Consider the following 14,544-nt stretch of genomic DNA (forward strand, 5'->3'; position numbering starts at 1 on the left):
AGGGTCCCGCAGCCTTCAGCCTTGTGATAAGGCCTCACTGGCTGTCAGTAGCCTTCATTTGAGGCAGGGCCTGGCAGCAAACTGGACCAGGGGCCAGTCACACCTACTAGACTACCTTCGGTAGTCAGCCCACCACAGTGGATGACCCAAGCCACTCACACAAGGGGTACCGCCAGAGCATAGAGCTCTGGTGATCAGAGGGGAGGATGCTGTCTCCTAAAAAGGCCTCTCATGCGAAGAGTTGACTCATTGGAAAAGACTTTGATGCTGGGAGGGATTGGGGGCAGGAGAAGAAGGGGACGACAGAGGATGAGATGGCTGGATGGCATCACTGACTCGATGGATGTGAGTCTGAGTGAACTCCGGGAGTTGGTGATGGACAGGGAGGCCTGGCGTGCTGCGATTCATGGGGTCGCAAAGAGTCGGACAGGACTGACCGACTGACCTGAACTGAAAAAGGCCTCTTTTCCAAAGTCAGGAATTGTAACCAACCTAACAGATACATAGAAATAAAAGTATCAAATTAGGCAAAAGGAGGCAGCAGAGGAATGTGTTCCAAACAGAAGAACAAGGAAAAATTCCAGAGGAGCTAGGTAAAGTGGGTACAAATATCTGCCTGAGACCCAGCTCAAGGCAATAATTGTAAAGATGCTCAAAGAACTCAGAAAAATGCATGAATACAGTAAGAAGTTTAACAGAGAGTTAGAGTATATAAAGAAGACCCAAACAGATCTGAGGAATACAATAACCAAATTGAAAAATACAAGAGAAGGAAACAGCAGTAGATCAGATGATACATAGAAATGGATCAGCAAGCTGAAACTGCAGTGGAATTCACTGATGCTCAACAGAAAAAAAAGAATGAAAAGAAATGAGGACAGGTTAAGAGACTCCTGGAACAACATCAAGGATACTAACGTTCACTTTATAGGGGTCCCAGAAGGAGAAGAGGGAGAGAAAGGGGGCAGAGAAGATATTCGAAGGCATAATAGCTAAAAATTTTCCCAGCCTGAGAAAGGAAACAGACATCCAAGTACAGAAGCACAGAGAGTCCCAATCAAGATCAACCAGTGAGGACCCAACCAAGACAAACTGCAAAGCAGCAAAAATTAAAGACAAAGAGAAAATATTAAAAGCAGCAAGAGAAAAACAGTAAGTGACATACATGGGAACTCCTAAAAGGCTATCAGCTGACTTTTCAGCAGAAAGTCTGCAGGCCAGAGGGAGGTGCACAATATATTTAAAGTAGTGAAAGGGAAAACATACAACACAAAATACTCTACCCAGCATTTATCATGCAAAGCACAACACGATCAATGTAATTAGCACTGCTGTACGTCACATATGAAAGTTGTTAAGAAAGTAAATCCTGAATTCTTATCACAAGGAAAAACACTTTTTTTCCTGTTTCTTTAATTTTGTATCTGTAAAAGATGATGGATGCTCACTAAACTTCTTGTCATAACATTCCATGACGTATGTCAATTATTTATGCTATACACCTTAAACTTAACTTATAATTAACTGTATGTCAAAACTTAACTTATTGTTAACTGTATGTCAATTAGATCTCAATAAAACTGGAAGAAAAAAAGCATTAATATATGCCGTAAAATAGTAATCAGAAAAAATACCCAAAACACACACTGTGCTCACACAGAGCTTGGGAAAAAAACAAATAATAAAAAAATAGCCAAAATATTACCACAAAATATAACAAGGAAAAAAGCATTCATAGAAAAAATAGGGCATTACATAATAATAGAAACCATTCCCAGAATATCAATATCACAAATTTGTATGCACCTAAAAACACAGCCTCCAAATACACAAAGCCAACTTTGTGGAAACTAAAAGGAGGTTTTAAAACATTTTTTATCAGAAATCTAAAGCATATAAAAAGCACTAATAAACTTAAACTAATAATAATTTATAGACTCTTGAACTAACAGAGAACATATAAATGTCTTGAAGCTCATGTAAAATAATCACACATTTGACCAAGTAATAGGGGTGTAAAAGAAGTCAGTGTATTTCAGAGTCAATAACATATAGAAAATATTCATTATAATGTGATTAAATTAGAAATCGAGTTAAAAGGAGGAAGTATTTTTAAATTTAGAAATTACAGGTGCTCTTCTAAAATAAGGTGAATTAAAGAGGAAACCAGAATAAAACTACATGCTTTAAACCTTAACACTAAAATAATTAATCAGTGTAAAGATAAAAATTGCTTAGAATGTTTAAATTGAAAACTATACTTATGTCTGGCACATAGCGTACACTCAGGATTGCAGAAATTAACACTATTAATATTATAAAGGGAGAAATGTTGCTTTTATGAACTTTTTAAAATTATGCAGGCTTCCCTGGTGGCTCAGAGGTTAAAGCGTCTGCCTGCAATGCAGGAGACATGGGTTCGATCCCTGGGTTGGGAAGATCCCCTGGAGAAGGAAATGGCAACCCACTTCAGTATTCTTGCCTGGAGAATCCCATGGACGGAGGATTTAAATTATAGAAAGCGTCAAACATTACAAATGAAGGGAGAATGCTGCCTCATGCTGAGAATGAAAGTATGGCCTAGATGCCAGTAAGGCCTGCTGCCTAGCTGGAAATGCAAACTTCAAGGCTCCCTTGCTCTGCTCAGCCAGAATCTGCATTTTCACAAGATCCCCAGGGGACGCCTGCACTTTACAGTCTTCTCAATGAACTCCTAGAGTTCCAGTCCCAGCTGCAACTCCTGACCAGTTTTGATTCCCATTCTGTACCGTTTTTTCTCCCACACTGTGCAGGATGCTAGTTCCTCGAGCAGGAATCACACCTGCAGCCCCTGCACGGAAAGCACAAATTCTAAACCACAGGACTGCCAGGGACATCCCTCTTGTACTACACTGAAGCAAACACCAGACAAACAAGCTTTCATCTGGAAATATTACGTTTCTAAAAAGTTCCTCTTCGCTGACACAGGTGAAGGTGTGTGTGGCATAAGGGGTGACACTTCACACGACGCCCCTGCATGGGAAGATGACTCTGAGGGTGGAGGACTCAGGGCCTCGCCCACGTCCCAGATGCCCTAGGCTCTTCTACAGGCACTGCTGTCCAGGGGGTGAGGCTTCCTGGCCAGGCCACCTCTCCGTCTTCTCTTCCAGAGCTCTGGGTTTGCCGCTCCTGCTTGACAGCTGTGTGTCACTAGGAAAGAATATCCACCTTTCTGGTGGGAGGTCTCCCCAACAGTAAAACAGGAATAGGAGTATCTACTTGAGAGAGTTGCTGAGAACCTGAAACAGGGTAACCTACACTGGAGGACCTCGTTCTAATCTCTGCTCCAACGGCCCCTCCTCAGAGAGGCCACCCCAATCTGCCCTTCCACCTAGGGCAGTGACCCCATTGCTCTCTTTCCTCTTTCCCTGCAGTGTTTTTCTTCAAAGTTCTTATTATCTGCCCAAACAACTTGTCTATTTATTGCCTGTCTCCCCTTCTAGATTGTAAGCTCCACGAGGCAGGGATTTCAGTCCCTTTCCTTGGCTGCTGTCTTAGCACAGGGAAGGACACACACATGGAGCACAGCAGAATCTCGAATGAATAAACGAATGAAGAGATGACTTTCCTAGATGACTTTACTTGCCCCAAGCAAGGGGCCCTGGAGCCAAATTCCCTCTCCCCCTTCCTGTCCTGCTCAGCCTCTCTTCCATGAGTGCCGGGAGGGCAGGAGGCAGAGAAGCCAGGCCAGGCAGTGAGTCTCTCTGAGTCAGGATCAGCCTCTGGACTGGAGAGGGACGCATCCCTTCTGGGTCCAGCAGCCTGAGAGCCATCCTCTCTGAGATCTGCCTAAAGTTGTTCCATTTTTGTTTTTTATTTTTGGCAGCAGCATGTGAGATCTTAGTTCCCCAACCAGCAATTGGATCTGAGCCCCCTGCACTAGAAGCAGGAGGTCTTAACCACTGGGCCACTGGGGAAGTCCTCCTGAGGTTTTTGAGGGATCTCCCCTGTTTGATCCTTGCACCCCAAGTGCCTATCCTGGGTCCCATTTCTAAACCAACCCATCCCTGCTCTTCCTTCCTTGTTTCAGGAAACATTCACAGAAGGCTGGGGCTGTTCAGGCCCTGATGATAGGAGAAGAGTAGGTTCTGAAGGAAGGACATCTTGGAGGGACCTTTCAGGGTGGAGGGGCCACAGGCACCAGACGCAGGGGGAGCACATTGACTGGGGACGCCTAAGTTGCATGCTGGTCTGGAGAGGTTTTGGGAAGGGAGATGCTCCCTCGTTTATGAGATGCTTAGAAATGGTGGGTGGCCCACCCAGAACCTCACCTGATAATGCAACACTGGTCCCTCTTGTTCTTCTTCATGTTGAAGTAGCAGCTATTGGCGATGGCAAAGATATGCGGCGGCAGCTCGCCCACATGGCGCTTGTAGTACAGCTGTACCTGCTCCACGGTGTAGAGGGGCAGCACCTGGAACGGGTTCACCGCCACCAGGATGGAGCCTGTGTATGTCTGGGGAAGGGAGGAGGTGGTCAGAGGCCCCTAATCTGAGGATCGGTGCTGACTTGGGATGTGACTCTGCAAGGGCACCAGGCATGGCTGACTCTGGCAGGGAGGCGGGGACTGATTCTGGGCTGAGAGATGCGACTCTTGGCGGCTCAGATCCTTCCCCTGGAAAGGATGCTCACCAAGAACAAGAGCTCCTGGGTGAGGGTGCCTTCACAGGAACGTTAAATGAGGCGGTTTATGATTGGCACTAACATCAACATTGTGGTTACTGTTTAGCGCTCTGTCTGGTATTTAGAAGCAGCTCGATGAAACTAGACTGAATGCATGAAGCAAGTCTTCACCGCCTCCCACAGGGGCCTCAGTGAGGCTGGGCCATCATCGCAGCCCTCAGAGTCCTCCTGGACCTTAGTTCAGGGCCACTTGCTCATGTGGAGCCTCCACTGGGCCTGCCGGCCCCTCTGGGTTGGGATGGGGACAGTCATCTCAATGGTCGTGTACACTGACTTCGTTTTCATTTTAGGGAAGGAGAGGACTCAGGACTCTGACAACCAGTTAAAAGAATGCAAGCATAAGCTCTTCGGTAAAGGATAAGCTGCAATTCAACTTAATTTATTGCTGTTATTAGTCCCAGGAGCTGAGGCACACTCAGCCAGTGTGAACTCTGAGTACCTGGTCCCTGCCCTCCAAAGCCTCTCTCCTCTCCCACCCTGCCCTCTATTCAGAGGCCCCTGCTCTGAGCATCCCAGGATCAAGGCTGGTCAGAGATCAGTGAGCCGCCTCTCCCTGTGAGAGGCCCAGGCAGGTGGTGACACCCCTGGGTCACACCCGCTCACGGCCAGGCTGGTGTCAGTTTTGGAATACCACCTCACCTGGTAAGTCTGCGTTGGAGCAGGGATGCAAGCTTCCCATCCATCACAAGGCCTCGGGGGAAGCACCTGCATCTACCTACACGGCCCTCCTGGCCATCACTTCGCAGAAGGGCAGGGCTCTTCTGCTTGGGGACCCTGTCTCTGCCACATAACCGGAAAGAAACCAAGCAGAAAACTACTCTCCCACAGCCTCTGATCCCCTCGGCCATCAGAGCAGGCCTGCTTCTCAGCCACGGATGCGGGGGAGAGGCAGCACTTGATCTGTATACTGTATCCCGGGCAGTGTGCTGGCACATGCAGGTCAGCTTTCTGCAGACTTGAAGCCCTTATGCCCTTGCTTATTTCGGACTGGGGAGCAGGGATGGATGAGCATCCTCACACTGCGAGGGTGTGGGGCTCAGGGACTAAGCCAGGCGTGCCTGGGGCACAGTTTGCTTCCCCAGCTGGCTCAGCACGTGTGGCCCAAGCATGCCGTGGTGGGGCACACATGGCCAAGGGAGACTCACGTAGATCTTGTGCTGCTGGTAGCGGATCAGGAGGTTGTGCACTATGCCTGCCTCGTTCAGGTCCCCCAGGCAGATCATGTCATCCACACCCTGAGCTGAATTGGGGTGCATGGAGCTGAGGGTGCCAAGGTCCTCCGCTTGGATCCAGTGTTCCTGAAACAAGGGCACAGGCTCTCCTGACAGGTGACCTCTGCCAGGGCCAAACTCTCCTCCATGTCCTCATTGGACTGGCTGTCCTGGTGGCCCGCACCTGGGAGGGTTGGTCTATGGTGAAGGTCAAAGGATCGAGTCAAGCCGAGGCTGGAGTCAGCACATGTCTAGGGCCAGGGGTCAGTGTGTACTGGGGCTAAGGGTGAAGTTCAGACCAGGGTCAGATTAGTGTGGAGCCAGGAGTTAGATATGGCTACAACTGGGATCGGGGTAGCTTGCAGCTGGGGTCTCACAGATGGCTGGGATGAAAGTGTGCAAGTGTTTTTTTTAAATAAATGATGTTATGTCATTTTGCAAATAGGAGACATTATTGTTAATATGTGACTGGCTTCCATACTATAGGGTTCACAGGCCACACTCTAGAATTTTCTCCTTGGAGGCCAAGTCTCTACATGCTTCACTTTGCAGACACTCAGCACAGAGGGCTGCCCAGGGAGGACCTCAGTGACCACCTGGAGGCCCCAGTCTGCAAGTCCTTCCCCTCTGCCCCTCCCCTGCTCCTCCCCAGCCTGCCAGGTGACTGAGCTGGTTCCCCAACAGGTCACCCTGAGCTTCCTACTCTCTCATCTGGGCTGCTTTGCTCATGTGAGATGGGTCTCCTTCTCCTCGTCATGTGCTGGGGGCCCCCTCCAGGCATCTTTCTCATGCACCTTTCTCTCCCTCGCTTATCCTGTCCTTCCTGTTCACCCTGCATTACTTTGAAAACAAGCTTCTGGCCCTTCCCCCTCTCTGCCCCAGCCCTTTTCCCACTTCACTCTTTCCTGCTCCCCTAATTGTCCTAATTTTCCATCTTCCAACCTGCTCCCTGCTTCTTCCCTATAGAAGCAGTTCCCTAGACAGACACACAATGCCCGCCATGGCAGGACTCCCCTGTGGTCTATCCTGCCACATGGTTCCCAGACTTGGGCTCTATAATCCCTGGTGTTGGGAGCAGCACCAGAGAAGGGAGGGGGCTCAGGGTTCTGGATGGCAGCTGAGAAGGCTGAGCCTCTGAGGAGTGTGTGGCCATACTCACCTTGCCCTCATCATCTTCAACCAAAATTTTGCCAGGCTTGGTTTCTTTGATGATGCCCCCGATGGCCACCCTGGTCTTGTCGGCAGGGGTGGGGTTCAGCCACACGTGGTCACCCTGGAGGGCAGAGAGGTCAGATCCATGTTCCACCTTCCCCTTCCTGCTCAAGACTCACCTCCCTGGGGGCTGTCCCTCGCAACCAAGAGATGCCAAGGGATCTCTTGTCCTCCCTGTCCTCCCTGCTTCCTCTTCTCCTCCTCCTGTTTTTCCTTCTTCCCTCTCTCCTACCCATCCCTCCCCAGTCCTTTCTTGTTCTTGTCAAGATGTTAATGGGTGATGGCAGGGGAAGCTCCGCTGGCCTGGTTTTTGCAGGAAAGTGTCCCCTGTGAGGTGCAAAAAGAGAGTCTCTGCCCTTTGACTAGCCCTATAGTACCCAAACCCAGTGTCTAGGGGAAAGCAAAGACTGAGATCTCACTAGGTTTCTTCCTGGCCTGCAACACAGCATTAATCCACGTGAACCTCTTTCTGATCCAAGAAAGCTCACCCTACTGAAAGAGAAGCAATCCCACAGGAAAAAGCACAGGTCTACACACAAAGATACTGAAATGTAAAAGGAGGAAAGGAGCAGGTGAGTAACACTCACCAGGGGAAAACAAAATGCCACAGAACAGTGGAAGGTTGTAACCAAGTATTTCACCACGATTTCCAAAAATTTACTGAGCTCAGATATTAGACACTGAGACGGCTGAAAAGGATGAGACATGAATCAGCAGAGCTCAAAAGAGAAATGGAGGAAAACAAGTAAGCATGGGCCAGAAGTGAAAGCAAACTGGAAACAACAACAAGGAAATAAGCACTGCTAAAATCAGGGTAAAGATCAAAGGTGACAGGAGAAGAAAAGTGAGCAAAGTGACAAAGAAATGCAAACAATTAGGATGAGGCAGAAGAGCATAATATGGAAGGCAGGTGAGAATACAAATAACTGAAATGCACAAAGAAGGAAAACAGCACGGGGTGGTGGGGGGGCGGACAGAAAAACCACTTAAATATATAATTCAAGACAACTTTCCAGAAATTAATGAAGGTTTGGATTATGGGTTGAAGATACACCATCCTTTCTTTGAAATGATGACAAAGAAAAATCAACTCTAGGATAGATACTGATCCTAGAGTTAATTTTTTGAGGGGTAGGCAGATAAAAAGACAAGTACCCTTATAAGGAGATAATTCAGGACAAATTCAAATCATATATGAGGGCTGAACAACTCCTACAAAGACCTCAGGAAAAGAGCAATACAGCTATCAGAATGGTCATTATAAAAAGAACAGGAAATAACAAATGCTGGTGTGAATGCAGAGAAAGTGGAGCCCTTGTATACTGTTGGTGGAAATGTAAAATTGTGACACCACCGGGGAAAACAGCACGAGGTTACTCAATACACTAAAAATAGGATTATGATCCAGCAATTCCACTTCTGGGTAAATTTCCAAAGAAATTCAAAGCAGGATCTTAAAGACATATTTGCATTTCTATGTTAATTGCAGCGTTATTCATAATAGCCAAGAGGTAAAAGCAACCCAAATGTCCATTGGCAGATGAACAAATAAAAATGTAAAATACACAGTCATCCTTCAGAATCCTCAGGGGATTGATTGCGGAAGCCCCTGCAGATACCAAATCCATAGATACTCAAATACCTTATATGAAATTACATAGCACAGCAAGTACTACACACTATGGGATATTAGTTCAGTCCAGTCGCTCAGTCGTGTTCAGCTCTTGGGACCCCATGAACCGCAGCACGCCAGGCCTCCCTGTCCATCACCAACTTCCAGAGTCTACCCAAACCCATGTCCATTGAGTCGGTGATGCCATCCAACCATCTCATCTTCTGTCATCCCCTTCTCCTTCTGCCCTCAATCTTTCCCAGCATCAGGGTCTTTCCAAATGAGTCAGCTCTTCGCTTTGAGATTGCATGCAGCCTTAAAAAAGGAGGAAATTCTGTCATATGCTACAATGTGGATGGACCGAAAAGACATTATACCAAGCATGAGAAGCCAGTCACAGAAGGACAAATCTGTATGATTCCATTCAGAGAAAGTGTCTAAAGCAGTTAAAATCACAGAAACAGAGAGTGGAAAGGCAGTTGCAGGGGCTAGAGGAAAACAGATGGAAAGTCATGTTTAATTAGTGAAGAGTTTCAAGTGCACAAGATGAAAAGGTTCTCACATCTGTCACACAACATTGTGAATATATATAACAAAATTGAACTGTATACTTAAAAGTGGTTCAGATGGAAAATTGAATGTGATATTTTTTACCACAATTACAAAAATAGAAAAAAGAATCCAATTTTTTTTTTACCCAGCCCAATTGTCATTTCTGTATAAAGATAATAAACATTTTTAAGATGAATATTTTCTCATAAGTCTTTTAGAAAAATTAATTAGGGGACAAATTTCAGTCAACAGTATGAAGAATGAATATAAGTCCAAGAATAAATATAAATCCACACCAACATACACAATCATGAAGTTCCAAAATATTTGGGATAGGGAAAAGATCACAAAAACTTTCAGAGAAAAATTAAGTTTCATACAAAGGCTCAAGAATTAGAAGGGTTTCCAACTTCTCCATAGCAATGCTGGAAATCAGGAGTACATGTTTTCACAATTTTCAGGGAAAATTATATCTAGTATGGAATCCTAAGTCCAGCTGATATTGAAATGTGAATAAACAGCTTTAGACGTGCAAGTTATTAAAAATGTTTACTTCATGTGCACCCTATCTCAGGAAGCTATTACAGGTTGTGCTTGATCAAAACAAGGGAGTACACCAAGAAACAGAAAAACCTTGGGTCCAAGAAAAGGGATTCAGGTAAAGGAGAGATGAAAGAAATGTCCGGGGTGGTTGTGAAGGAGACCCCATGATCCTGAGATGTGTGCCTCAGAAGTAGAAGATGTGAGTTTAGATATGGCATTGGAAGCTCTGGGAGAAACCTTCTCCTGAGGATGACATTGACTGAACTCCCAGATGAATCATTTTACAAGGATATTGACATACCTGGGAGAAAGCTGGGTGGAGGTAGGGTGAGGTGGTGGTTATGTTGTGATAAGCACAGAGAAAACAAAGCAGATAAGGAACAAGATAATTACAGTCTAGCACTTAGAGTACACTTCAGGGCTCAACTGAGAGGAACATTTTCTTTCTTTTTTTTTTTTTATAAAAAATGTTTTCTTTTATATTGGAGCACTGCAGATGGTGATTGCAGCCATGAAATTAAAAGACGCTTACTCCTTGGAAGAAAAGTCATGACCAACCTAGATAGCATATTCAAAAGCAGAGACATTACTTTGCCGACTAAGGTCCATCTAGTCAAGGCTATGGTTTTTCCTGTGGTCATGTATGAATGTGAGAGTTGGACTGTGAAGAAGGCTGAGCGCCGAAGAATTGATGCTTTTGAACTGTGGTGTTGGAGAAGACTCTTGAGAGTCCCTTGGACTGCAAGGAGATCCAACCAGTCCATTCTGAAGGAGATCAGCCCTGGGATTTCTTTGGAGGGAATGATGCTAAAGCTGAAACTCCAGTACTTTGGCCACCTCATGCGAAGAGTTAACTCATTGGAAAAGACTTTGATGCTGGGAGGGATTGGGGGCAGGAGGAGAAGGGGACGACCGAGGATGAGATGGCTGGATGGCATCACTGACTCGATGGACGTGAGTCTGAGTGAACTCCGGGAGTTGGTGATGGACAGGGAGGCCTGGCGTGCTACGATTCATGGGGTCGCAAAGAGTCGGACACGACTGAGCGACTGAACTGAACTGAACTGAATAGCTGATTAACAATGTTGTATTAGTCTCAGGTGTATCACAAAGTGATTCAGTTATACCTATTCATGTATTTATTCTTTTTCAAATTCTTTCCCCATTTAGATTGTTACATAATATTGAGCAGAATTTCCTGTACTATACACCAGGTCCTTGCTGGTTATCCACTTTAAATATATCAGAGTGTACATGCCAATCCCACACTCCCTAATTATCCCTCTTCCACCCTTCCCCAGAGAATCATAAGTTGGGTTTGAGAGGAGCATTTCCTTCGATAAAATAAGTAAACCCTGTAATCTGGGATTTAACAGTTTGGGGAGAAAGGAGAGACACTGTGAGTGCTGTGGGCAGGGATAGGAGTGAGGAGCTAAGGCCTTTCTCACCCAGTGGAAAATCAGTAATAGAGGATGCCTGGAATAAAAAACTCAAGTGGCCCTGTACAAATGGATAGAAGTATCAAAGAATTAACTAGAAGGTCAGTGGTGGTCACCTGTCTGGGAGAGGAAGTGGGAGACTGATTCTTTAAACTGTGTGTCTATAACAACTGTATAAAACCGAAATCTAAATGAAAAAGAACAGCAAAAACAGTTGCTACAGGATATAGAAGACCAGCCTGAACAACATACTGGTTTCAGTGAACTAACTGAATCACAGCAGGAACCTCAGAGACCTAGAGAAGGTTTCTTACAAGGATGAAATTCCAGTGTGAAAACTGCACTGTGCTGCTGCAAGAGCTGCTGAAATCACCAAAGTGAGAAAATTATCAAAGACAGATGATGGGCATCTCACACAAGCTCGATACTAACCAGAGGTGAAAAAGAGAGAGAGACCATTTCCAATTTTAAGACGCCAGCCCAACATGAGCCAGAAGAGTAAATAAAAGAGCTGTAATGGGACTTTCATTCCCTCCATTTGGCCAAAGCTCTCCAAGGAAATAAATGAGAAGCCAAGCAGCAGCAAGCAGAGCTTCTTTATGAACTCAGATGACTGCAGAAGCAGCCGAATCAGGGAAAGAATGAGCAAGAAGAGGCAAAGAAAAAGCCAGCAGCTGCAAAAAAAAAAAAAAAAGTAAAGTCGATATGGAGATTCAAGAAATAAAGGATGGGGACTTCCCTGGTGGCACAGTGATAAGAATCTGCCTGCCACTGCAGCAGGGTTCAATCGTTGGCCCAGGGAGGTTCCACGTGCCTCAGGGCAACGAAGCCCCTGCACCACAACCACTGAGCCCATACCCCAGAGTCTGCGCGCTGCAACCACGGAAGCCCCTGCCTAGAGAAGCCGCCACAGCGAAAGCTCAAGCCCCGCAGTGAAGAATAGCCTCTGCTCACCACAACTAGAGGGAAAAAAGCCCGCACAGAGCCATGGAGGCCCAGCGCAGCCAAAATAAGCAATAAACAAATAAATGATTAAAAAAAGAAAAGGAAACAGAGCCTGAGGGACTTCCCTGGTGGTCCAGTAGTTAAGACTCCATGCTCCCAAACCAGGGGGCCAGGTTCCACCTCTGATCAGGGAACTAGATCCCACACACTGCAACTAAGAGTTTGCATGACACACGTAAAGATCCCACATGATGCAACGAAGATCTCGTGTGCCTCAGCTAAGACCCAGTGCAGCCAAATAAATAAATAACATCTTTAAAAAAGAAATAGAGAATGAGTCACAGAAAGCAGAGGGATCTAGCTCTTCACTGCTGTTTGTGATAAGAAATACCTGACAACTGACTTCTGCGCATGATGCGGAAGAGCTCCTGCCCTAGCCTGAGACAGAAATCACTGCGAGGAATCTCACAGATGCAAAGAATCCACTTCCGAGAGACCTGATCCTCAGTCTTCGGAGGTGGGCTGGCTATTCCAGCCATTGGCTGAAATGCGCACTGTGGCTTGTCCCATGTGCCCACCCACCAGTCTTTCCTTCCCACAGGAGAAAAGATGGGCCTAGAAGTAGCTCTGGGCTGCCTTTACTTAGATAAATGGAGGAGTTAGCAAGCGAAAAATACTGTTGTCAAAATATTTTTTTCCAGGTTCTTTTATTTTTCATTTTATTCTTAAAGAATTTTACTGAAATACATTTGATTTACAATTGTGTATTAATTTCAGGTGTATAGCAAAGTGATTCAGTTATATATATAATATATATATTTTTTTTTTTTTTTCATGTACAGATGTGAGAACTGGACCATAAAGAAGGTAGAGTGCCAAAGAACTGATGCTTTCAAACTGTGGTGCTGGAGAAGACTCTTGAGAGTCCCTTGGACTGCAAGGAGATCAAACTAGTTGGTCTTAAAGGGAATCAACCCTAAATACTCATTGGAAGGACAGATGCTGAAGCTGAAGCTTTAATACTTTGGCCACCTGATGCAAACAGCTGACTCGCTGGAAAAGACCTTGATGCTGGGAAAGACTGAAGGCAGAAGAAGAGGATGACAGAAGATGAGATAGTTGGATGGCATCATTGATTCAATGAACATGAACTTGGGCAAACTCTAGAAGATGGTGAGGGGCAGGGAAGCCTTGCATGCTGCAGTCCATGGGGTCACAAAGAGTTGGACCAACTTGGTGACTGAACAATTCTTTTTTCACTTTCTCTTCCATGATAGGTTATTACAAGATATTTAGTATCTTTTCTTACTGTGCTATATAGTATGTGTTTTGTCAAGACATTTTAAGCCCTGAATATAAGTGAGGGATTACTCTGTGCACGTGGCCATCCTGCCAAGGCCAAGTTTAGCCAAACTCATTTTCTTTAGGTAATACAATCTGGTGGTTCAGCTGGTAAAGCATCTGCCTGTAATGTGGGAGACCTGGGTTCAATCCCTGGGTTGGGAAGATCCCCTGGAGAAGGAAACAGCTACCCACTCCAGTATTCTGGCCTGGAGACTTCCACTGACTGTATAGTCCTTGGGGTCGCAAAGAGTCAGACACAACTGAGTGACTTTGACTTTTCCCTCAAATTCCCTGTGTCTGGTATTTTCCTTCCAAGGTCACACTGCCTTACTTCTTTCCTTGGGAGTGGTTTGAGTCAGCATTTGGCAACTCCCACGAACAACCCCTTGATGGAAGAGATGCAATTCTTACCAGTCTCAACCCTGACATCCTGAGGCAGCTGCTCCCGACAGCCTGTATGCAGAGAAAAAGTAGAATGTCAATCTTCATAACGGAGAAGGCAATGGCAACCCACTCCAGTGCTCTTGCCTGGAAAATCCCATGGGCGGAGGAGCTTGGTAGGCTGCAGTCCATGGGGTCCCTAAGAGTCGGACACGACTGAGTGACTTCACTTTCACTTTTCACTTTCATGCATTGGAAAAGGACATGGCAACCCACTCCAGTGTCCTTGCCTGCAGAATCCCAGGGACGGGGAGCCTGGTGGGCTGCCGTCTATGGGGTCGCATAGAGTCGGACCGACTGAAGCGGCTTAGCAGCAGCAGCAGCAGCAGCACTCATGACCATGAGTTGGCACCCTGGCGGTAGGGGCCACAGTGCTTATCAGTGTAGCCCTGAGTGCCTGGCACGGGGCCAAGAAAGGACTCTTGAAAGAGTGGATGGATGTGTCATAGTCCCACGGCAAGTGTTAGAGGAGACTCTCTCAGTTTCTTCAGCCCTATCTCATCTTTGAAGTGAAGTGAAAGTC

General features: G+C 46.1%; 1 protein-coding gene across 1 annotated transcript in view; it reads right to left on the reverse strand.

Annotated features, from left to right (window-relative positions):
* The window catches only part of MYO7B (myosin VIIB), a 78,734-nt gene extending 64,725 nt beyond the window's left edge, over nucleotides 1–14,009 (reverse strand). The window contains exons 1-4 of the mRNA XM_068968441.1: nucleotides 13,992–14,009; nucleotides 7,093–7,206; nucleotides 5,868–6,020; nucleotides 4,311–4,495 (exon numbers count right to left, since the gene is read on the reverse strand). Of these exons, the coding sequence (XP_068824542.1) occupies nucleotides 4,311–4,495; nucleotides 5,868–6,020; nucleotides 7,093–7,206; nucleotides 13,992–14,009 (470 nt within the window). The remainder of the gene's footprint in view (nucleotides 1–4,310; nucleotides 4,496–5,867; nucleotides 6,021–7,092; nucleotides 7,207–13,991) is intronic.
* Between the last annotated feature and the right edge of the window lie 535 nt (nucleotides 14,010–14,544).

Source organism: Capricornis sumatraensis, chromosome 3 (genome assembly GCF_032405125.1).
Source record: "Capricornis sumatraensis isolate serow.1 chromosome 3, serow.2, whole genome shotgun sequence".
Classification (NCBI taxonomy): domain Eukaryota; kingdom Metazoa; phylum Chordata; class Mammalia; order Artiodactyla; family Bovidae; genus Capricornis; species Capricornis sumatraensis.